The sequence below is a fragment of the Rana temporaria genome, chromosome 1, assembly GCF_905171775.1.
Source record: "Rana temporaria chromosome 1, aRanTem1.1, whole genome shotgun sequence".
NCBI lineage: Eukaryota > Metazoa > Chordata > Amphibia > Anura > Ranidae > Rana > Rana temporaria.
In genome coordinates this window covers 444,160,853-444,184,040 of record NC_053489.1, presented here as the reverse complement: position 1 = coordinate 444,184,040, position 23,188 = coordinate 444,160,853, and the positions used below count along the sequence as shown (strand labels likewise).

At 45.1% G+C, this 23,188-nt stretch overlaps 1 protein-coding gene across 2 annotated transcripts in view; it reads right to left on the bottom strand.

Moving 5' to 3' along the window:
* Positions 1–21,588, bottom strand: part of PIK3R2 (phosphoinositide-3-kinase regulatory subunit 2) — a 107,296-nt gene extending 85,708 nt beyond the window's left edge. Inside the window, exons 1-2 of one of the 2 annotated variants that reach the window (XM_040326898.1) lie at positions 21,388–21,588; positions 13,745–14,672 (exon numbers count right to left, since the gene is read on the bottom strand). In XM_040326898.1, coding sequence (XP_040182832.1) covers positions 13,745–14,075 — 331 coding nt within the window. In that variant the 5' untranslated portion in view covers positions 14,076–14,672; positions 21,388–21,588. The remainder of the gene's footprint in view (positions 1–13,744; positions 14,673–21,387) is intronic. The other variant, XM_040326902.1, reaches the window with a different exon arrangement.
* Between the last annotated feature and the right edge of the window lie 1,600 nt (positions 21,589–23,188).

Sequence of the window (23,188 nt, the reverse complement as noted above, 5' to 3'; positions counted from 1 at the left end):
ACTGGAAAACTACATATCATTGAAGGAGTGATTACTGTCAGTGCAGCTCATCGGTGCCAGTGCCCAAAAGTGCAGCTAGCCAGTGCCACCTATCAGTGCAGATCAGTGCCCATTAGTGCATCAGTGCAGGGAGGCAGCTTATTAGTGCATCTCATCAGTGCCACCCAATCAATGCCAGTGCCACCTATCAGTGCCATCCATTTATGAGTGCCATTCAATCAATGCCAGTGCCACCTATCAGTGCCATCCAATTTGTGTTCGATGCCACAAAAAAAAAAAAAAGTATTCTATTTTGGTATCGGGAGTATTTGCGCGAGTACGAGTACTAGCGCAAATACTCGGTATCGGTCCCGATACCGATACTGGTATCTGGACAACCCTAGTAGATGTATACTATGAATGTTTGGTAATACCACACTAATGGGTGAGGCAGCCTAGTGGTAAAATATGTGGATGGATGTGCTTCAATGCCCTGGAACAGACAGTTTGGAACAGGAATGCAGGATCACCAGGTATTTCACACAAAATAAAGGCACGCAAAAGAGGACAAGGATACTTTTTAAATATAAGTGCATTAGAACACAGATACAAATCAGAAATATGAAATGTTGGGGTTATTATACCCTTTAATTGTCTAAATGTAAAATATGGTCACATTATATTAAAAAAACAAAATCTGAAACCACAATAATTAAATGTGATGATAATCCAAGATACCCAAATTAATGCAGAAGAATCTTGACTGAATATCTGGAATCACTAGATATATTTTCCAAAATGACAGCAGTCCCAACCTAAAAAGGTTTTTGGAGTGTAAAGCAGAGTGGCACCTTTCAGGGGGAGGACGACAGGATACCTCTCTTTTATTGGGTATCCTGTCCCCACTTCCACAGCACGGCCCATGATGTCACCGCAGGGCTCCCTCCTCCCCCCTGTCGCGGGGCCAGTAGGAGAGAGGAGCGGGCCGCGCATGCCCAGTAGGGTTCCCAGCGTGAAGCCATAAGACTACACCGCTGGGTTCCCTTACACAAAATGGCGGCGGCACCCAACAGCTGATGGAAACATCAGCTGCCGTGCCGACATCTCTGGACTCCAGAACAGGCAGTCTCCTATTAGAAGCCAGCAGCCACAGTATGTGAAGCTGCTGGCTTTTAATAATTGTTTTGGGGGCGGACCTCTGCTTTAAACAAATAAAACAGATTTCATGCCTCCAAACTTTCCACATACAATACAAGATTTTCCAGCAAGACAAAATTATTTAAAAAAAAAAACAACACAGCAAATCTGAAAGGTTTAAGCCTTTATATAAAAAAAAAAAAGGAGAAGGCTTTAGATTGTTTGAAAAGACCACCTAACTAAGTGGAAGAGAACACTGCTGCAGGCTCGTTAGACCAGCTATACAACTATCACAAAAGAGCTAAACATTGCTTATTCTTTGAAATTGATAGAACTGAAAGTTCAATTCCTGATTCAAATAACTTAAATGCCAAGCATGTTTGAAAATTTTGCAATAGAGGACTTGGGTCTCAAAAAGTGCTCATTATAAAGCAACAGAAACCCTCAGATTTAAAGCATATTTTAAAGGAAACATTTTATGATTGGTTGTTCATTTTTATTTTATATTTTTTAAAGGTTTATAAAAAGGAATCATTAAAAAATGTTCATATCTGTATAAAATATTTTCTGACATATATTACCCAGCCCTTTTATGACTTTTTGCAAAGGATGCCAGTCTAAGAAAAAGGTAAGACACTGCCCTCTAAGGTCTACCTTAGAGGGCAGTGTCTTAGAGTAATTCAGATCTGTGTACATACAGTAGGCAAAATAATTTGATCCCCTGCAAATTTTGTAAGTATGCCCACTTACAAAGGAATTAAGGGTCCATTTTTTATTATAGGTGTATCAATCAAAAATCCTGAAAGAACACATGATACAATTGTTATAAATTGAGTTGCAGTTCAGTGAGTAAAAATAAGTATTTGATCCCCTACCAACCAACAATAATTCTGGCTCCCACAGACTGGCTACAGTATGTGCTCATGCGGTACACAGATCAGTCCTGTCAATTTAAGAAGGTGCTCCCAACGTCAACTCGTTATGTGTATAAAAAGACACCTATCCAAAGAATCTCTCTTCATTCAAACCTCACCATCATGGGCAAGACCAAAATAACTGTAAACGATTGTAGACCTGCACCTGAAGGAGATAACTGCTGAAGTTATTATTCACAAATGTAAGAAATACAAAATAACCATCAATCGCCCTTGGCCTGAAGCTCCATGCAAGATTTTGCCTCATGGGGTATGGATGATCATGAGAAAAGTGAGTTATCAGCCCAGAACTACATGGGAGGAGCTGGTGAAGGATCTCAAGGCAGTTGGGACCACAGTCACCAAATGATCTAGTGGCAACACAATATGCCACCATGGATTGAAATCCTGAAGTACCCACAGGGTCCCCTTCCCCAAGAAGGCACATGCACAGGCCCATCTGAAGTTTCCCAATGAACATCTCAAATATTCAGAGAATGATTGGGAGAAAATTCTGTGGTCAGAGGAGACCAAAAATTGAGCTCCTTGGCATTAACTTGACTTGTCATGTTTGGAGAAAGAAAAATGCTGACTATGACCCTAAGAACACCATCCCAACAGTCAAGCACAGAGGTGGTAACATTATGCTTTGGGGTGGTTTCTGTGCTAAAAAGGTACAGGCCGACTTTGCCACATTGAGGGGCCAATGGATCATGGGGCCATGAATTGTCAAATCTTGGATGAGAACCTTCTTCCCTCAGCAAGAACACTGAAGATGGGTCATGGATGGATCTTCTAGCATGACATGACCCAAAACATACCATCAAGGCAACAAAGGAGTGGCTCAAAAAGAAGCACATTAAAAAGGTGAAGTCCAGCCTGAGTGTGTTTGGCTGGGCTTCCCCTACGGATCACAGGAGTGCAATTCGTTTTGCACTCTTGTGATCCGTTTTCAGCAGAAATTAGTCTGAAATTCATAAAAAAAAAAAAACTGGATCCGCCAGGTGCTTGAACTGACATGGTATGTGGATCATGGAGAGCGAGGAACAGAGCCAATAGACTATTGGCTCCGTTCCTCCATCTCCATTATCTACATACAGTGTTTGGTTAAAAACTGTAATTAACCCTTCATGCTCCTGAAAAAGCATTATTTGAAAACGCGAAACATGTCGAGCACAGCTCTGTTCTAGCCTACACACCCCTCTATAGCTACAGCCCTTTGTATATTATCAGCGTTTGGTGATTTTTTTTTTTTTTTTTTTTTTAGCATGCTGTATATACACGAATATGAATACTTTGGAGACTCCCTACCTATGTCTAAGGGGTGGGTACACTCACACTATAGTTCGTATTGGCGTTTTAATGATTTTCTAATACATCTTTATCTATATATATATATGCTCATTTGTTGTTAATATGGTGCCTCGAAAAGGCCCATATTCTGTGGTTCCTATTTCTCTCCTATATGCGAGGGTTAACATCCACTTTAAAGTGATTGTTATTCTTACAGAAAAAAAAAACAAGACTTTACAAACAGGTTATACTTACCTGCTCTGTACAGTTTTGCACAGGGCAGCCCAGATCCTCCCCGTCCCGAGTCCCTCTTTGGTTCTCCTGGCACATTCTTCCTGTTGAGTGCCCCTGCAGCAAGCAGCTTGCAATGAGGGCACCCAATCTAAGTCACAGCTCCCTGTGTCCATTTAGACATCAAGGACCGGTCAAGCCCCACCCCCCCTCTCTCGATTGGCTAACTGATTTTAAATTGACAGCAGCGGGAGCTAATGGCGCCACTGCTGTCTCAGCCTATCAGAAGGAGAGTTCGACTGCCGAGGCACGCGTGGACATTGCTGGAGAGAGATGGGGCTCGAGTAAGTATTAGGGGGTGCTGGGGTGGCTGCTGCACGCAGAAGTTTTTTTTTATCTTAATGTATAGAATACATCAAGATAGAAAACCTTCTGACTTTACAAATCTTTTCGAACATTAAAGTGTTTGTAAAGAGTGGACCAAATCCCTCCCGAGATATGTGCAAATCTGGTAACCAACTACAAGAAACAGCTTACCTGTGCTTCCCAACAAGGGTTTCTCCACCAAATACAAAGATATATATAGTAGACTTCCTTGGACATTCACAGGGAGAATCCAGAAAAATTATCAATGTCCCAGGCAGGGCTGATCCGGGCGCCAAAGCGTACCAACGGTGGGGGGAAGGTTGGGTCCGGGTGCCACACATTGGAACGCCCGGAGTCCTTCTCTCCTTGTAGGTGTCATGCAGAGTGGCGATCTCCCGCTGTGACACTGAGCTTGAAACTCAAATGTCCCGCCTCTTAGACTGACTCCTGTGATTGACGACACACTGATCCAATGCTAGGAAATTTAATCAGTGTGAGGTGTATCATGGGAGTGGGTCTAGGATGCGGGACATTGTTACAGCAGCTTCCCGAGCAATTCAAATACAACTTAACACAGCGAGAGATCGCCACTCTATGTGATCTGGGCACAGTGAGTCTGCATTGATGAGCACAGTGAATCTGCACTATTACTTTCACTGTGTCACAGTATAAATGAACGGTTGAACCCCTTTATAGTAGCGACCATTTGCTCTTTTCGTACTATAAAGTGGAGGTCGACCGATATATCGGCTGATATTTAGCTGAAGAAATCGGCATCGGCCGATTTTTGTGTAAACCAGTCCGATTTGCGGCTTTACCCGGCCCACAGGGCCGTCAGCAGTATTGACCAGGGCCCCACTCCTGCTACAGCATGTGAAATTCATTCTTCACCCCGCACACTGCCAGTCACTATATCCAAGGGAAGGGGAAAGTTTCACTGGCACCGCCCCACTCCCGCGGCGGGCTGTAGCAGAGGAACAATACAACTTCATTAGCATGTCAAAAGCCAACTAGTAACTCCCCCAAGCAGGTGATCGTGGCCAGCACTAGCTAGCTCTTCCTTCCTGCTAAGGAGGAGTCGGCTGGCTGCTTCTTTTTTTTCTTGTTATGCGATTGGCTAATCAGGGTCTATCTGCATGCACTTAGCCCTATCAGATGCATGCAGATAGATACCAGCATGGATGGCGGGTAAGTCACAAAGATTTAATGTGTGCTACTGTGCCCCCCCTGCAAACCTGGCTGAGGCCGAAAAGCTGGCATTGAGAAAATAGATGAGGATGACTCTGGGTGGATACGATTGTTACATTGTGGAGATCCTCTTCACAATGTAAGTCTCATCCTCACACAGTCATCCTCATCCCCCCCAGCACTATCCACCCCTCGCCACCCGGCATCCCCAGCACCATCCACAACGCATCCCCAGCACCATCCACCCCTCTCCACCACGCATCCCCAGCACCATCCACCACGCATCCCCAGCACCATCCACCACGCATCCCCATCCAAAAATCGGCCTAAAATATTGGCTACAAAAATCGGCATCATATATCGGCCGCCCCGATTTCTAAATATCGGCATGAGAAAAACCCATATCGGCCGACCTCTACTATAAAGGGCTAATTTTAGTTATGACGACAGGTGATACAAAAAAAATGCATGCAGCTGCTACTACAAAACGTCTTAGGCTTGGTTTACACTTATGCGTTTTTTTGGTGCTTTTTGCAGAAATGCACTAAAGTTCATTTTACATGGTTTCCTTTGGGACACATTCACATTATGCTTTTTTTCAGTAGCTGCGTATATGTGTACATACACACATATCCATGTTCTGCCCCTTCTGCCCACGACCGCTGGCCACGAGCATCGACGCGCCTGCTATTCCACTTAAAAGGGACCGACGTACAGCTACGACCAGGGGTCGACAAAATCCGGGTGACAGGTCGCAATTGCGACAAGAAATTGTGACCTGGCGCCCGCGTCCTCAATTACCGGTCGCCGCGATCGCGGGGGCGCACGGAGGCACAGGATCCTGTGTCTCCGTGTGGCCGCACCTCCCCCACTGCGCGATTGCGGCGGGCCCGCGATGGCCGGTAATTGAGGCCGTGGCTTTGCGGCCTTGTGAAGTCCCAAGCTCTTCCTTCTGCGAGCTGGCGCCATCTGGTGGTGGCCGTTGGCATTACAAGTTAAACAGCTGTTCTAATGTGTAATCTTTCACTGCCATCTCCTTCCCTCCAAGTAGAACCCCCAAACATTATATATATTTTTTATTCTAACACCCTAGAGAATAAAATGGTGATTGTTGCAATACTTTGTCACGCCGTATTTGCGCAGCGGTCTTACAAGCGCACTTTTTTGGGGGGAAAATACACTTTTTTTTAATTAAAAAAATAAGACAACAGTAAAGTTATCTCAATTTTTTTTGTGAAAGATAATGTTACGCCGAGTAAATTGATACTCAACATGTCACGCTTCAAAATTACATCCGCTCGTGGAATGGCGACAAACTTTTACCCTTTAAAATCTTCATAGGAGATGTTTAAAAAAATCTACAGGTAGAATTATTGCTCTCGCTCCAACAATCGCGGCGATACCTCATGTGTGGTTTGAATACCGTTTACATATGCGGGCGCTACTCACGTATGTGTTCGCTTCTGCGTGCAAGCTCGTCGGGAGGGGGGCGCGTTTTCTGCCTCCTAACTTTTTTAGCTGGCTCCTAGATACGAAGCAAATTTGTCAAACCTTGGCTACGACTGTTCGTGCTGACCTGCTGCAATATAATGACGGCGGCTGGTCGGCAAGCAGGTAAATAAAAAAATTATCCGAGTGATGATATTTACTAGATTCAACCTCTAAGGCCCCATTCACACCTAGGCGTTTTTACGCCTGAAGCGCACTGCTCACAAACGCCAGAGGGAAGAATTAACATTATTCCCTATGGTGACTGTTCACACCTGAACGCCTGAACGCCCAAACGCCCAAACGCCTGTCGCGCGAAGTTCAAACAAGTCCCGGACCTTTTTTTGTCGCGCGAATCGCGCGACAGAGGCGTTTGAGCGTTTTTTTTTTCCCCATCGAAAGTAATGGGAAACGCGCGTATTGAGCGTATCGCGCGACAACGGGCGTTTGCTATGGGCGTTTCGTCGCTTTAATCAATAGAACTTGTCGCCCATGCAGAAGATTAAAAAAAATCTACCAACATAGCAACAAGTGATGAAAAGATGATAATTTTTCCTATTGGCTAAAATAAGAAACGCCGAAGTACAAAAACGTCGCACGACGCTGTATGCAAACGCGCAAATAAGCATGAATACGCGCGAAAAAAAACGCCCGAAAAAACGACCGAACGCCCTACGCTCAGGTGTGAATGCAGCCTAATAGTATATACAGTATATCTCTTCTGTCTGTTTATTCTCAGAGTGGATTAGAGATTTTGAGCCCCAACCATATAGTTGGTTATTTATATTTACCACCGCATATAGATATTTAAGAATATATTTGCCCTTTTTTTTTTTTTTTTACTTTACATATTAACTAAATTAATTAAGGTTATATCTGATTAATCGAAGCGATAATCAGCCAACTAATCGATTATGAAAAAAAAAATGTTAGGTACAGTCCTAGTTACAATAGCATGAAAAAAAGAAAAAGGAATTGAATGGATGGACAAGTTGACAAATGGCTTAAATTTATCCCAGCATTGCTATTTGTATATACAGTGCATCCGGAAAGTATTAAAGTGGAGTTCCACCCATTTTTTTATGTTTGTCTGTGCTGCATGCTCTAATCTCATAGTGTTCAGAATGGACAATTTTTATTTAATTTGTTGCTTGTAAATACCTTTATTTTGTAGTCCTTCATTACTTCCTCCTCCTTATTTGCCTAGGCTATTTGCAAGGGTTTCTGGGATAGGCATCATGTTTCCCAGTAGTCCTTGCAAACCTGACTGAAACCTATTACATTGCTTGTGCACTGAGCATGTGCGAGATATGCAAAGCTGAAATCCAGGAAGTCATACAGTCTGGCTTCATGATGCCCACACTTAAGATGGCCACGGTCTATTTCTAGATTATAAACTAAATGCTGTAACAACCTAACAAAACGGACCTTAGTTTACAGACTAACTTTACTAGAATACATTAAGCTTGTGTATTACAGGAGTATTTATATTTAAAAAGTGAAATTGTGGGTGGAACTCCCCTTTAACAGCATTTTCCACATTGTCATGTTACAGCCTTTTTCCAAAATAGATAAAATTCATTATTTTCCCTCAAAATTCAACAAACAATACCCCATAATGACAACGTGAAAAGAAGTTTGTTTGAAATCTTTGCAAATTTATAAAAATAAAAAAATAAATCACATGTACAGACGTATTCACAGCCTTTGCCATGACACTCAAATTTGAGCTTAGGCCCATCTTGTTTCCATTGATCATTCTTGAAATGTCTACCTGTGATAAATTCAGTTGATTGGACATGATTTGGAAAGGCACACACCCATCAATATAATAGTTAACAGTGCATGTCACCATGCCATGAAGTCCAAGAATTCTGTAGACCTCCGAGACAAGATTGTATCGAGATACAGATCTGGGGGAAGGGTACAGAAAAACTTCTGCAACATTAAGCCCTGGTTCACATCGATTTGGCATGGGATTTGACATGTAAAATCCCATGCCAAATCGGCGGCAAAGGCACCGTCCGAATCGGTGCGATGCCACACTGTTTCCCAAAAGTAGTTTCTGTACTACTTTTGGCGGCTTCGAGGTGCGATTTTCATTGACATCTGTGCAGCAACCTGAACAGGTCTCAAAAATAGCCCCCGAAGTTGGGACTGACGTGCGGGAATGAAATAATGCAAGTTCAGTGTGGACGTTGGCTGAAGCACAGTAACATCCATCATCTGTAAATGGAACAAGTTTAGAACCACCAGGACTCTAAACTAGAGCGGGCCGCCCAGCCAAACTGAGCGATCGGGAGAAAAGGGCCTTAGTCAGGGAGGTGACCAAGAACCCGGTCACTCCGACAGAGCTCCAGCGTTTTTGTGGAGAGAGGAGAACCATTCAAAAGATAAACTATCTCTGCAGCACTCCACCAATCAGGCCTGTATGGTAGAGTGGCCAGATGGAAGCCTCTCCTCAGTAAAAGGCACATGACAGCCCGCCTGGAGTTTGCCAAAAGGCACCTGAAGGACTCTCTTGGCCTGAATGGTAAGCGTCATGTCTGGAGGAAACCAGGCACCACTCATCACCTGGCCAATACCGTCCCTACAGTAAAACATGGTGGTGGCAGCATCATACTGTGGGGATATTTTTCAGCGGCATCAACTGAGAGACTAGTCGGATCAAGGGAAAGATGAATGCAGCAATGTACAGAGACATCCTTGATGCTTCAAAGCGCTCCGAACCTCAGACTTGGGCAAAGGTTCATCTTCCAACGAGACAATGACCCAAAGCACAAAGCCAAGATAAAAGGAGTGGCTATGGGACATCTCTGTAGAGATCTGAAAATGGCTGTGCACCGACGCTCCCCATCCAACCTGATGGCGCTTAAGAGGTCCTGCAAAGAATGTGAGAAACTACCAAAAAATAAGTTTGCCAAGCTTGTAGCATCATACTCAAAAGACTTGAGGCTGTAATTGTACTTTATACATGTGTTTTTTTTTATATATAAATTTGCAAGGATTTCAAACAAACTTCTTTCATGTTGTCATTATGGGGTATGGTTTGTAGAGTTTTGGAGGAAGATAATGAATTTAATCCATTTTGGAATAAGGCTGTAACATAACAAAATGTGGAAAAAGTGAATACATTCTGGATTCAACATACATATACACTTTATAAACCCCCCCCCCCCCCCCCCCCCCCAGGGACAACAAACTACTATTTCCTAAGGGAATACCTTTTTCATATGCTATTGTTAGATTAAGCAAGTGTCTGCATAAGAGCAGTTCTGTCACAAAACAAAGGGAAACTAAAATAGTATTGGTGAATGTGTATCAACTGAAAATCATTTGACGAGAAAGTACACATTTTTAGCTGTTCCCATTGTTTGGAGGGACAAATACTGGACCCAACCTTTATAGCAGCTGTATTAAAGTGGAGGTTCCATCAAAAAAACTTTTTTGCTTTAAACTGTAGCTTACGACTAAAAAAAAAAAAAAAAAAAATTTTTTTTTTACTCATCTGGAAATGCCTGTTTCTATGCGGTCCCACGAAATCTGCCTTTGAAACCACCTAGGATTCTGACATCATCTCCCTCTAATGCTCCTGGGAAATGTGTGTCATCATTTCCCAGGATGCAGTGCGCTGTCCAATTATCACTCCCCATCCAAGACTTCCAGGAAGTGCCTGTAGGCTTCACAATGCCCACAAGCAAAATGACAACGGTGTGGACATAGTTTTATAAACTATCTTTTTTGAATATCTATGCGGATCGGCGGCGGATTGTAAAATAGTAAGTGACCAGATTTATATTATAAAAACGCAGGATGAAAGGACATACATTTAAAAAATGCTAATTGTGGTTGGAACTCCGCTTTAAGAATCAAGAATAGTTTGACTTTGTGACATAGCTGACCTTTGGCGTTTAAAAATACTGTGCTGCCATCTAGAGTTTGCAGGCAGAAATGTTCCAGAAAAATCACTCTTAGAAAGTAATGTAGGAAAGAAGTGGCAAGGGCTACAGCCCAGTGGGATGTGGCTGTAAACGTTCATGATAAAAAAAAAAAGCCTGTGCCAAACCTGAAAGGATGACTCTACCATGGGGTGAAAACAAAAGCTGTGGAAAGAGAGATAGAGACTGCCAAGATAAATAACCCATTTTCCTGCAATCGCCTGATGTGCTTGCAAAGGAAATCTTGGACCAGCTGTAATGAAAGCTACGCGATTTTGTAATATCCCATATCTATTCTATTGACAATGTTCACTTGCTAGGAAAGCATAGATAACATGCGCGTATGTATGGCCATAGGTTTTGTATTATTAGCCTTTAAAGGGTTACTATAGGAAAAAAAAAAATGTTTGCTTTAAAATAACAAACATGTTATACTTACCTCCACTGTGCAGTTCGTTTTGCACAGAGTGGCCCTGATCCACGTCTTCTGGGGTCCCTCTGCGGCTTTCTCTGGTCCTCCCCACAAGAACTCACCACAGTCATGCGAGAGCGCTCGCATGGTGGCGAGCCATTGCGGGTTCACTGCCAAATTCCCTACTGCACATGTGCGAGGATCGCGGCGCGCCGTCATTGGTCCCCGCTCTCTCCTGGGAACAGTGTTTCCCAGAAGACAGCAGGGGGTGACGTAACAAGGCTGGATTCCCCGCGGGAGTCAGAACCCGGAAGTGGTGCAAATACCTGTCTCAGACAGGTATCTGCACCCCCCTGAAAGGTGCCAAATGTGACACCGGAAGGGGGGGGGGGATCCAAAAAGCGGAGGTTCACTTTTTGTGTGAACCTCAGTTTTAAATCAAATCTAATTATTGAGCCAGTTCCTACAATAGTCTGCCCACCAATATCATGCAAACCTGTGCATGAACCGAGCCAGAAGATCTCCTGTTTTATATTTAATTTATATAGAAATACTTGAATGTTTTTCATGTTTTGACAGGAAACTAGTTAAAAAAAAAAAAAAAAAACCCCACACAGAAAAAACTCCAAATCGTTCCCATGTTCTAAAGGGATTTTTTATTTTTTTCATCAATTCTTCTGCTTAGTTGTATACACAGCTCCTAAAGCGCCCCTGCCCATGGAAATCAATTTGCTTAACCCTTTTTCGGCCACTAGCGGGGTTAAAGGCGCGGAGAGTCTAGATGGAGAGCGGGGGAAGGAAATAGCAGTAGAACGGGTGACGAGGAAGCCTATATCACAGCTCTGTGCGGCTGCCCTGAGGATCGTATGAGCTTCTCAGTGCCGACTCCCGAGGAGCATGTCATTCAGTCGCGCTGCTTCACTAAACCAGGAGAGGTGAGCGCTGGGGGGGGGGGGGACAGAGGAGCGGAGGTGACCAGAGCCGCATGGGGGGGGGGGGTCGCGCTGCTTAACTAAGACAGGGATATGTGAGCGCTGGGGGGGGACAGAGGAGCGGAGGGGACCAGAGCAGCATGGGGGGGATCGCGCTGCTTAACTAAGACAGGGAGAGGTGAGCGCTGGGGGGGGGGCAGAGGAGCGGAGGGGACCAGTACATGCCTGCCCAGCTATCAAACTGGGAAGAGGATGTCGGAAGTTGGCAGGCAGCCAGAGCAAGCTGATCATCACAGGACCATCTACCAGAGGGCGCTGATTCGAAAAAAGCGACGGTCTCAATTTTGGCTAGCACAGGCTGAAGTCCGAATACCTACAGTGGGGCCACGTCCCAGCTGCTGCGGTGTAGCCCAGGCGCCAGGACTCAATTTCCAGTCACCATGGCGACCTGGCGTCTGGGTTGTCAAGCCCTGCCTTAAAGCGGGGGTTCACCCTATAAACAAAAAAAAAATTTCTTCTTTTAGCATAAAATGAGGCATAGTAGCGCGAGCTACAGTATGCCTGTCTTGATTTTTTTATCCCCGTACTCACAGTGCAATCCTACTTTGAATATTCCGTCTCCCCACGGGGAATGGGCGTTCCTATCCAGACGGAGGATGATTGACGGCCGGCTCTGGCACGTCACGCTTCTCCGGAAATAGCCGAAATAGACTTGGCTCTTCGCGGCGCCTGCGCAGTCTGTGCGCAGGCGCCGTATAGCGCCGTGAAGAGCCGAGACCTACTCCGGCTGTCTTCGGGGAGCGTGACGTGCCAGAGCCGGCCGTCAATCATCCTCCGTCTGGATAGGAACGCCCATTCCCCGCGGGGAGACGGAATCTTCAATGTAGGATTGCACTGTGAGTACGGGGATAAAAAAAATCAAGACAGGCATACTGTAGCTCGCGCTACTATGCCTCATTTTATGCTAAAATGCTGCTATGGAGGGTGAACCACCGCTTTAATGTATTCGCTGCATTAAGGTAAACCCTATGCTGTATAAGGGGTAAAGAATCACTGAATTATGGAAAGTTTATGTGGCAGCTAAACATGGTTGTTGTGGGCTTAGGTGGGGAATTATAAATATTGCTGTGGGTGCATTGAAGTGAATCTTATACATTAGTAGGCAGCTTTCATGTACTTGCCAGTGTTTTAGGGCTTTCAGTGCAAGTTTATCTATCAAGGAAACCAGATAAGATTCTCCAGACAGAAGTTATTTCCATTCAATATAGTGACACACGATAGTGATTTTCCAGTTTTTTGGCTTGCATTGGCTCTCAGCCTGTTCCAGCACAGGACAACTAAGCTACCCATTCCAAAGATATGAGGCACCCTTTCAGTACCAAAACTTGCCATTTCAGTGAAATTTACCACATTAACACTATGGCAGCCGATCCATTTCTCACTGTCCTCCAATAATAGATTGTGTGCGTCAACAAAATGACTGCATTAGCAAACCTGCACTGAGAAAATATGAAGGCTTCTGTTAGCTTTCATGTTTTTTCAATTATTGACCCAGGATAAGCATATTTTCTTCAGTTCATGTTTTCTTTACAAGACTAAAGACACTCTGGACAGGGTTGGTCAGCTTCTAAATGTGTAAGCATATGAGATCTGGGCAATTTGTTGAAGAAAAAGACATGGAGATTGACTTCACACCATGACTATATTTCCTGGTGTAGCATTAAGCTAGCCAATAATCTCAAAAACAAGTCATTTAACACAGCAGACTGCCCCTACCACCAAATCAGAAGAGGAAGGACCTGTGATCTCACTAGACCAGCCAAAAGCATAAGAAACTTGGATTATTATTGTGTTTAAAATGCTTACCAGAGAAAGTACTTTGCTCTGCCTGAGGTGGAGTGGGTGTAGCAGGTAGTGGACGCAGGCCACGTGGACGATGGGCAGGTAAAGACATTTGAACAGGCCCAATATATTCCACATAGGTTCCTGGAAAGTCCCCCTTCTGCTTTGTTCTTTCATTAATACCCAAAATCCATCCAATATGATCTGGGTCACGCTCATCTCCATTTTTGCAACCTAATGCTAATAAAGCTGCTCGAGTAACAGTCAGGATATCACCAGGCAAAAGGTCTAGGTCTTCTGCTCGCTCTTTTTCATACGAGTACAGCGCACGATACTGGTACCCCTCGGTTGACATTGGTAAAAAAAATAAAAATAAATTTCCTTTGAGATTTAGGGCCTAGAAGCCTCAGCTTCCCAGAATATGTCTAGTGTAAACCAGAAACAAAAAGGCAAGGCGAATAGGTTACAGCAAGAAAGTAACCAGGCTTTCTGCCAACATTGTTCTACAGAAAGAATAAATGAGGGTTGAATTAATGCTAAATTAGGGAGTCAACAAATCCCATCAAACAGCTAGCTGGAACTCTCCATAGAACTGAAGACATGTTCATCGACAATATAAGGAGATGCTTCAAACGTAAGCTCCATTTTCTAATTTCTCCAGCAAGTTCCTGATATGTGCTCAGCCCCGACAAATTCTCTTCTGTATTGAAGTCCAAGAAATAATGGATGAAAAATGGTTTGTCTTTAGCTGCCTCTTATTCTAAGCTTGAAGCCTCGGTTGAGCCAGATGATAGAGCACAAAAAAAGGGCCACAAACATAATCCACGACTTTAAAGGAATCATGCGACAAAAAGAAAGATGGAAAGCAAAAACAAACAGAGGGGGACCTGAAGGAGAAATTCTCAACAAACAAAATGTACTTTCTTGGATCAATTCACGGAAGACAAGAAATCTGAAAAGAAAAGAGTGGAATACAAGTTAATATTTTTTGCATAAGTCCAGAGAATAAATGAAAATGGTACAAAGGTAGGCGGTCAACTGCTACAGGTGAAAAAAGATTAAATAAAAAAGAAAGAAGTTTAGGTAAAAGTGATAATAAAGCCTTATCTTGTAAAATTCTGTTTAACCACCTCAATACAAGGCACTTTCACCACCTTCCTGCCCAAGCCATTTGAAGAAACAGCCCTCCTTGTCGTTTCTTGACTCGCAAGTGCTGTGACCGATGGCTCCAGCGCGCATTCGCGGGAGTGACGTCGCGCCGCTCCGGCAAGAAACAGATGGAGTCCGCTGCCCCGGAAGGAAGAGGAGCGAAGATGGATGTGGCCACCAGCGGGAACATCACAGGCTTAGTTTGCAGGTAAATGCTACATAATGGGTTAGTTATGCTTTTACTTTGCAGGGAAACAAAGAGGAAGTAAAACCCATCAGTGATTGTAAAAAAAACAAACAAAAAAAAAACAAAACATGTTATACATACCTGCTCTGTGCAGTTGGTTTTGCGCAGAGGAGCACTGATTTTCCTCTACTTAGGTCCCTCTATGCTGCTCCTGGCCCCTGTCTCCTGTTGAGTGGCCTCACAGCCAGCAGCTTGCTATGGGGGCACCCAAGCCAAGTCAGAGCTCCGTGTATCCATTCAGATATGGAGTCTTGACACATCCCCGCCCTCTCCCCCCAAAGTCAGTGAGCCAATGGTGCCACTGCTGTCTCTCAGCCAATCAGGAGGAGATTCCCAGATGGCTAAGACACTCATGGACAACGCTGTAGAGAGATGGGGCTCAGGTAAGTAATTAGGGGGGTGCTGGGGAGGCTGCTACATGCAGAAGTTTTTTTATCCTAATGCATAGAATTCATCAAGATAAAAAATACGGACTTTACAACTCCTTTAGTCCTCTGAATTGTGCACGTGTGTATGTATGTATGTATATATATATATCGCGGTGCAGTTTTACCTGAAAAAGGATAGCACCTGAAAAAGGGTTAATACTGCCAGCAATGCACCTCTGGAGAGGCACTTTCCGGCGGTATAGCCGCCGTTTCCCATTGCTTTCAATGGGAAGGAGCAGTGGAGGAGCGGTAAACACACCACTCCTTCACCGCTCCAAAGATGCAGCTAGCAGGACTTTTGGAGCGGTCCTGCTAGCGCACCGCTCCAGTGTGAAAGCCCTTGATTTTCTTTCCTGCAACCACGGGTTGCAGGTAAGAAAGTTCAATTCCCCCCATCAACACAGTCAGAGGGGGGAATTCCTCCCGTGGCGCAATTATGTTCTTCCAGTCGGGAGGCACTGGGAGAACACAGCAATTACTGCAAGAAGCTGACTGCCTCTAGCAATAAACACACGTCAAATCTGACAGGCTGTTGTACCCAAGTTGATTAATCGATCAAATTGTGTACAATTAACCTGTCCATACATGGTTTGAATCTCAGCTGGACCCTGCTGAACTAGCTGAGATTCGGACCGTTTATGGCTAGCTTAAGGTGAATATTACCGACTTCCTAGGTAATAAAATGTTATCAGCCGACAAGATGGGTTAGAAGGAATAATTGGAAAAATACAAATTTTGGGTGAAGTTGGCATTTCAATTTTACAGCAGTCCGGAAATGGCTTTAGCCATAGTGCTTGTTCAAGACATGATGCAGCCCTTGATGCCAACTCTGAAAAGTGATCCATGGTGGACTACTTCCTTTCAGAAGGTGTTTGGGAGGTGGCTGGGATGCCTCCTCACTGCCCACTCAATGCGACTGCATTTCCTTGCTTTGGTGGGAAAATGTTGCTCAATTGCCCTCTACTGCCACCTATGTGATGAGCCCTTTAGACCACCACACCAATCAGTGGTCACTTGGTGTACAATAAATACACAGAAAAGGCAGACAAAATGGCTGTGAACATGAAACACAATGAGATATACCTCTATGGCCCAGTTTACTTTTGCTGTGCTAAATCACAGCATTCAAAGAGTCAAAAGTGCACCACTTTCCAGCCGCGCTATAGCCAAAAGACGGCTACAGTGTGGTCGGATAGATCTGGGTGGGCATCCATGGACGACCTCCCAGAATCACACCCTAACATTGCGCCCCCTGGGGTGCACATCCAGTGTGCTCTGTGTTTGTGATAAAGGGCCAGTCACAGTGGTCAGCAGTGTCCATTTACAGCTGATCACATGTAAACAGACTTTCGGGTTATTGCCATTCCTTTCCTTAGAGCATGAGGAGAGTCGGTAACTGGCAATTCTGACAGCACACATTTACACTGATAATCAGTGCGGCCCCATCAGTGCCCTGATTATCAGTCCAGTGTTGCATTTAAAATGCGACAGCACGTTATTTGATTTAAAAAAAATGCGACAGCACTGAAAGCTAAAAATTGGCCTGGGCAGGCAGTGGGTAAAAGTGCCCAGTATTGAAGTGGTTAAATCCTAACTGTTCACATCTGTTTAGTCCCCATAGAGGAATGTTGGGATTAGAAAAAGTCTACGTGTGGATCTAGACTAGTCTGACGGGAAAAAGTGAGCTTACAAGAGACACACAAGGAAGTGTTTGCACATTTTTTGTATGCAAAATTGCTGCAGTGAAAATGACCCTGGGGGAATTTACCAAGGCTGGCTTTACAATGTGCAACTTTCTTTCCTTCAACCTGTGAGAAAATCACTCAAATTCCCCATCAATACAGTGATTATGGGGGAATGCCTCCCACTATGATATTGTATTCTGATAGTGGGAGCCTTCCCTGCTGGCAGTGATCGAACAAAAAAACCCAATAGGCTAGTTGCACTGAAGTGGATTGACTTCAGTATAACCAGCACACACAGATGGGTAGAATCCGGCCAGTTCTTCCTGAACCAGCTGAATTTTGATCCGTCTTTGGCTGGCTTAAACTGGTAGCAAACTCGTTTTTTGAACTTGTACCTACAGGCAAGCTTGTAAAATAGCTTACCTGTATGTACAGTGAATATCTCCTATACTTTCACTATTCAGGAGATATTCACACTGGATGCAACCGCGTGCATGTGTGGGAGTGACATCACAGCGGCTCCGGCCACATATACAGCCAGAGACCACAAATCCAGGTGAAGATGGAAGCCCTGTCAATGGTGCCATCTCGACCCTTTAAACTCAAACACATTAATTACACAGGTACTGAGGCGAAGTGAATGCAGATAAAGCACTATGGGAGTTTAATTGCCACTTTAGTCCACCACAGAACCTGCGTAATTAATGTGTTCGGGGTTAAAGGGATGAGGTGGCAACCCTAGTGACAGTGCACCGCTGGAGGGCTTCATTCTAAATTAAGTATTTCATAATGTGCTAGTATGCGATGCATACAAGCACATTATGCCATTGTCTTACAGGGGATTATTTTTTCAAACCACTTGCCGACCAGCCGCAATTTATTTTTATTAAACTGCGGCGGGTCGACCCCATTGTGCAAAACAACGTACCTGTACGTCATTTTGTGCAATAGCCAGTGGAGGCGTGCATGCCGATTGGCCGGGGGGGAGCCAAGCAGCGGGTCCGGCAGATGCAATGTCCGCCGGCCACCCGCGAACCCAGAGAGATAGAACAGCGGTCTGTTGATGTAAACAAGGCAGACTGCCGTTCCGTCAGGGTTTACCTCCGTGATCTTGCTAATCAGGAACATGGATCACTGTGTTTATCTAGTGCAGGGATCCTCAAACTACAGCCCTCCAGCTGTTGCGGAACTACAAATCCCATGAGGCATTGCAAAACTGACATTCACAGACATCAGTAGGCATGATGGGAATTGTAGTTCCTGAACAACTGGAGGGCCGTAGTTTGAAGACCTGTGATCTAGTGAGTCAACCCCTACACAAGTTAAGAGGCATTCCCTAGGGAACACTTAACCCTTTGATCGCCCCGGTGTTCACCCCTTTCCCTGCCAGTGTCATTAGTGTAAAAATAAATTCACCGTTACTGTACGGATTACTATAGTAATTTCACTGGTTCCCAAAAAAGTGTCAGGTGTCCGATGCAATTTCACAGTCCCGCTAAAAATCGCTGATCGCCGTTACTAGTATAAAAAAAAAAAAATCCCACAGTTTGTAGAAGCTATAACTTTTGCGCAAACCAATCACTATGCACTTATTGGGACTTTTTTTTTCTTCAAAAATATGTAGCAGAATACACATTGGCCTAAATTGATATTGTTTTTTTTTTTTTGTATTGGATACGTTTTATTTTAAAATTGTCGGTCTTTTTTGTTTCTAGCGCAAAAAATAAAAACTGCAGAGGTGATCAAATTCCACCAAAAAGCTCCATTCGTGAAAAAAAGGACATCAATTTTATTTGTCTGTTAAAGTATCGCAGTGCCGTATCGTCAAAAAAATGCCCTGGTAAGGAAGGGGGTAAACCTTTTGGAGCGGTTGGAGGGTTGTAAAGGTAAAAAAAAAAAAAAAAATCCCTAAATAGCTTCCTTTACCTTAGTACAGTCCTCCTTCACTTACCTCATCCTTCCATTCTGCTTTTAAATGTCCTTATTTCTTCTGAGAAAGGAGCTGTGTGTTAGTGGGCGTCCTGACACTCCTGCTCGCCCCCTCCCCCCTCAAGAGGCTTTCTCCACACCAGGGAGAAAGCCTTGCATTACTGTGTGGAGTTACAGACAGAAGAACAGGAAGTGAGGATTTCTCAGAAGAAATAAGGACATTTAAAAGCAAAATGGAAGGATGAGGTAAGTGAAGGAGGACTACACTAAGGTAAAGGAAGCTATTTAGGGATTTTTTTTTTTACCTTTACAACCCCTTTAAATGCCGCAGTTTACTACCACTTCAAAGCAGAGCTCCACTTGTTCACACCCCGCCACTTTTTGCACTGAGTGGGTACCTGGTTTTGACAGGTACCCGCTCCCACTTCTGAGTAAGATCGCCGATTTATGACATTTCCAGGCCCTCCTCCTCACACAGGTCACAGAAGACGGCGGGAACATTCAGAAAGTGCAGCACCACCGAAGGATTCACTGCCTCTTTCCCTTAGGCCCCTTTCACACGGACTTTCCAATCAGGTCCGCAGATACAAACAGGCAGACCTGATGGGACGCTCCATTCAGCCCTAGGGAGCAACGGGACGTCAGCAATGACATGTGCGCTGACATCCGCCGATATCCTGTCTGTGAAATCCAGACTGGAGGATCAAAATGGAAACGGACAGGTGGTCTGTTTTCATCTGATCTCCATAGATGACAGTGGGGCTTCGATGGCCCATCTCAGCACAGTGAGCAGAAACGGACCTGTCATCCGCCGGCTCAGCGGGGATCAGTGGATTGAGCCCTGCTGGGCAAGTGGAGTCTGTACATGGACAAGCCCACGTGAAAGAACCCTTACTTACAATGCCAGAGTCCTGACGAGAAGGTTCCCCCGTCGGATAATGCCTGCCCTGTACTGCACAGCACTTGCGCAGTACGGAGCACAACTGAGCCGCTACAAATCGCTGAAGATGAACAGCTGTACACGGCGCCAGCGCAATAAACAAGACATTGCGCCACATGCTCCCGATGCTCGTGCAACTCTGCAAGGGGCGAGTGTATTACTATTATATTGTGTAAGGGGCAGAAGGCCTAAGAACAGCAAACCCGCCTATCAACATTGCCCCGTAAACACGTGTAGTTTATTGATAAAACCACCCGAATTTAAAATTGATGGGCAGAGCTGATAAGTTTGGGGTGGTTTTATCAATGAAAAACACGTGTTTGCGGGGTGTGTTTAAACAACTAAAGGGTGGCTTTTGCAATGTTGATGGGCGGGTTTGCTGTTCTTTAGCCATCTGCCCCTTACACAATATAATAGTAATTAGGGATGAGCTACGGCGTGTTCGCACAGTCCACCAGGAATTCGGCACGGCGCTGCGCTAATCCCAGGCAGGGAGACATTTGCCAATGCTCGGCTGCAGAGATCGGGAAAAGTCTCCCCGCCTGTGGTTAGCGCAGCGCCAACTTCCTGGCGGGCTCTGCACATGGACTGTCATCCCTAATAGTAATACACCCGCCCCTTGTAGAGTTGCGCGAGCATCGGGAGCGTGCGGCGCGATGTCGTGTTCATTGTGCAGGCGCCGTGTACAGCTGAATCACAACTGTTCATCTTCGGCGATTTTCGCCGGCTCAAGTGTCCTCCGTACTGCGCAAGCGCCGGAGTACAGGGCGGGTATTATCTGACGGGGGACCCTTCTCGTCAGGACACAGGCACCTGCAACCGATGAACAATTCAGATTGGGGTGCAGACATTGCAGGCTCCCTGAACAGGTAAGTGTTCCAATAATAAAAGGCCAGCAGCTGCAGTATTTGTAACTGCTGACTTTTTTTTTTACAGGCTGGAACTCCTCTTTAAAACTGGAGAAGCAATGCATGGCAACCAATCAGCTTCTAGCTTTCCTTTACAACGCCTAATTGAACAAGCTGAAGCTAGAAGCTGATTGGCTGCTCTAGTTTCCATAAATCTCTTCATGGGATTCCAGAAGGAAATCCTAAAATGTAATCTGCCATTTTATGTGGGACTTCCTTCTCCGTTCAAAAGGGATGCGTTAAAATAAGTCCACCGTCCCCAAAGAATACACATTGCTAAGAACGGTTTTCTTTTTAGAGAATGTCTCCCGTTATCTCCTCCCTCCCCCCGAAGTGAAGAAAAGTAATCCTATCCTGCTATACGCACAACTTTTCCCTTACCCTCCTCACAGCGCTCCATGTTTCATGGCGGCCGTTCTCCTCAGACTTTCGCCTGTCCCGAGCCTCCCCCGCCTAGGACATTACAGCGCCACACGAACACTCACTGCAACGGCGGCCGCTGGCATGTTCTACGAGAAACATTCACCCCCCTGACAAGCGCTGAGGCCTGCCGCCGATCCCCCCTTCACCACAGCAGTGCGCCTGCGCCAGCACAATCCCCTCCCCCTTTGTTAGGGCGTCCAATGAGCTTCTCCTAACGTTCTAGCTCCCCCAATGCCTGCCTAGGGGTGGGCGTGGTGACGTGCATGGCAAAGGGGCAGGAAGCAGCACTGAAAATGGCCAACTGTGCTCTTGGTTGTCACGCTGCTTGTAGTTCAGCAGTACTTGTAGTAGGGCTGTTTTTTTCTTATTTCTCACGGTTTAAGTAGAAAGAAAGGCAAAGCTTTTATTTTTTTTCACTTAGGTAAAACATGGAACTTGGTAATGGTGCACTTATACAGCCGTGGCCAAAAGTTTGGAGAATGACACAAATATTCATTTTCACAAAGTCTGCAGCTTCAGTGTTTTTAGACTGGCCATTCGGGTACTCAGGCACTGCCCGAGGGCCCCATGCCACTAGGGGGCCCCATCTGGGTTGCCAGCCTCAGTAAAACCAGGGACAGTATGTCAAAATCTGTGTTTTAAAAAAAATTCTAAGATTTGAGCTGCCCCGCCTCGCCAGTATCTTTTCAATGTGTGTGTGTATTCTGTGGGTGTACACTGTGTATGTATACTGTATGTGTGTGTATACTGTGTGTGTGTATACTGTGTATGTATACTGTGTGTGTATACTGTGTATGTATACTGTATGTGTGTGTATACTGTGTGTGTATACTGTGTATGTATACTGTATGTGTGTGTATACTGTGTGTGTGTATACTGTGTATGTATACTGTATGTGTGTGTATACTGTGTGTATGTATACTGTATGTGTGTGTATACTGTGTGTGTGTGTGTGTATACTGTGTATGTATACTGTATGTGTGTGTATACTATGTGGCCCCATAATCTGTTGCTTGGGGGCCCCATAATCTCCTATTGCCCGGGGGCCCCATGAGTTGTCAGTCCTCCCCTGTTACTATGGTATACTGAACAGCGACAGCCCGTCCATGAGGGACGCACGAGCACCACCACCCCCCCTATCCATGCGTCTGGCCCCCTGATCTAAAAACCGGACGCATGGATTTCAATGGCGGGGCGTGTTTTTTTTTAAGCACATGATTAGAGCCAGAGGCTCTAAAAGGGTTCAAAAGAGGGTGGACCCCTGCACCCCCGATCCCACCCAGTTGTGTGACAATAGCGTATGAATATTCGCTATCACTACACTGATCCTCCTCTCGGCCAATCAGGAAGCGAGTCTTGAGACCCATCACCTGATTTTCTGAAAGGACAGGTGGATCCTACAGGATATCTGGGAGGAGCTGCATTGCAGAAGCCGGCGTGATGCAGAAGGGAAGAGGACACAAGAGCCCGCCGCCCAGGGGGTTGGTTGGCACTGACCAACCAACCAGGGGGGACAGGGGTGGTTGTTTGCCGTGCACCCCAAAGAAGAAAAAAAAACAGCCGCCACTGATACTGAAAAATGATTACAAGTATTTTATAAGTATCAAAGGCTTTTATTGACAATTACATTAGGGCACTTTCACACTGAGGCGGTGGGGGTCATCGACGGTAAGGCGCTGCTATTTTTTAGCGGCACTTTACCGTCGTTTTTAACCCGCGCTAGCAGCCGATGAAGGGGTTAATAGCGATCATGTAGCGC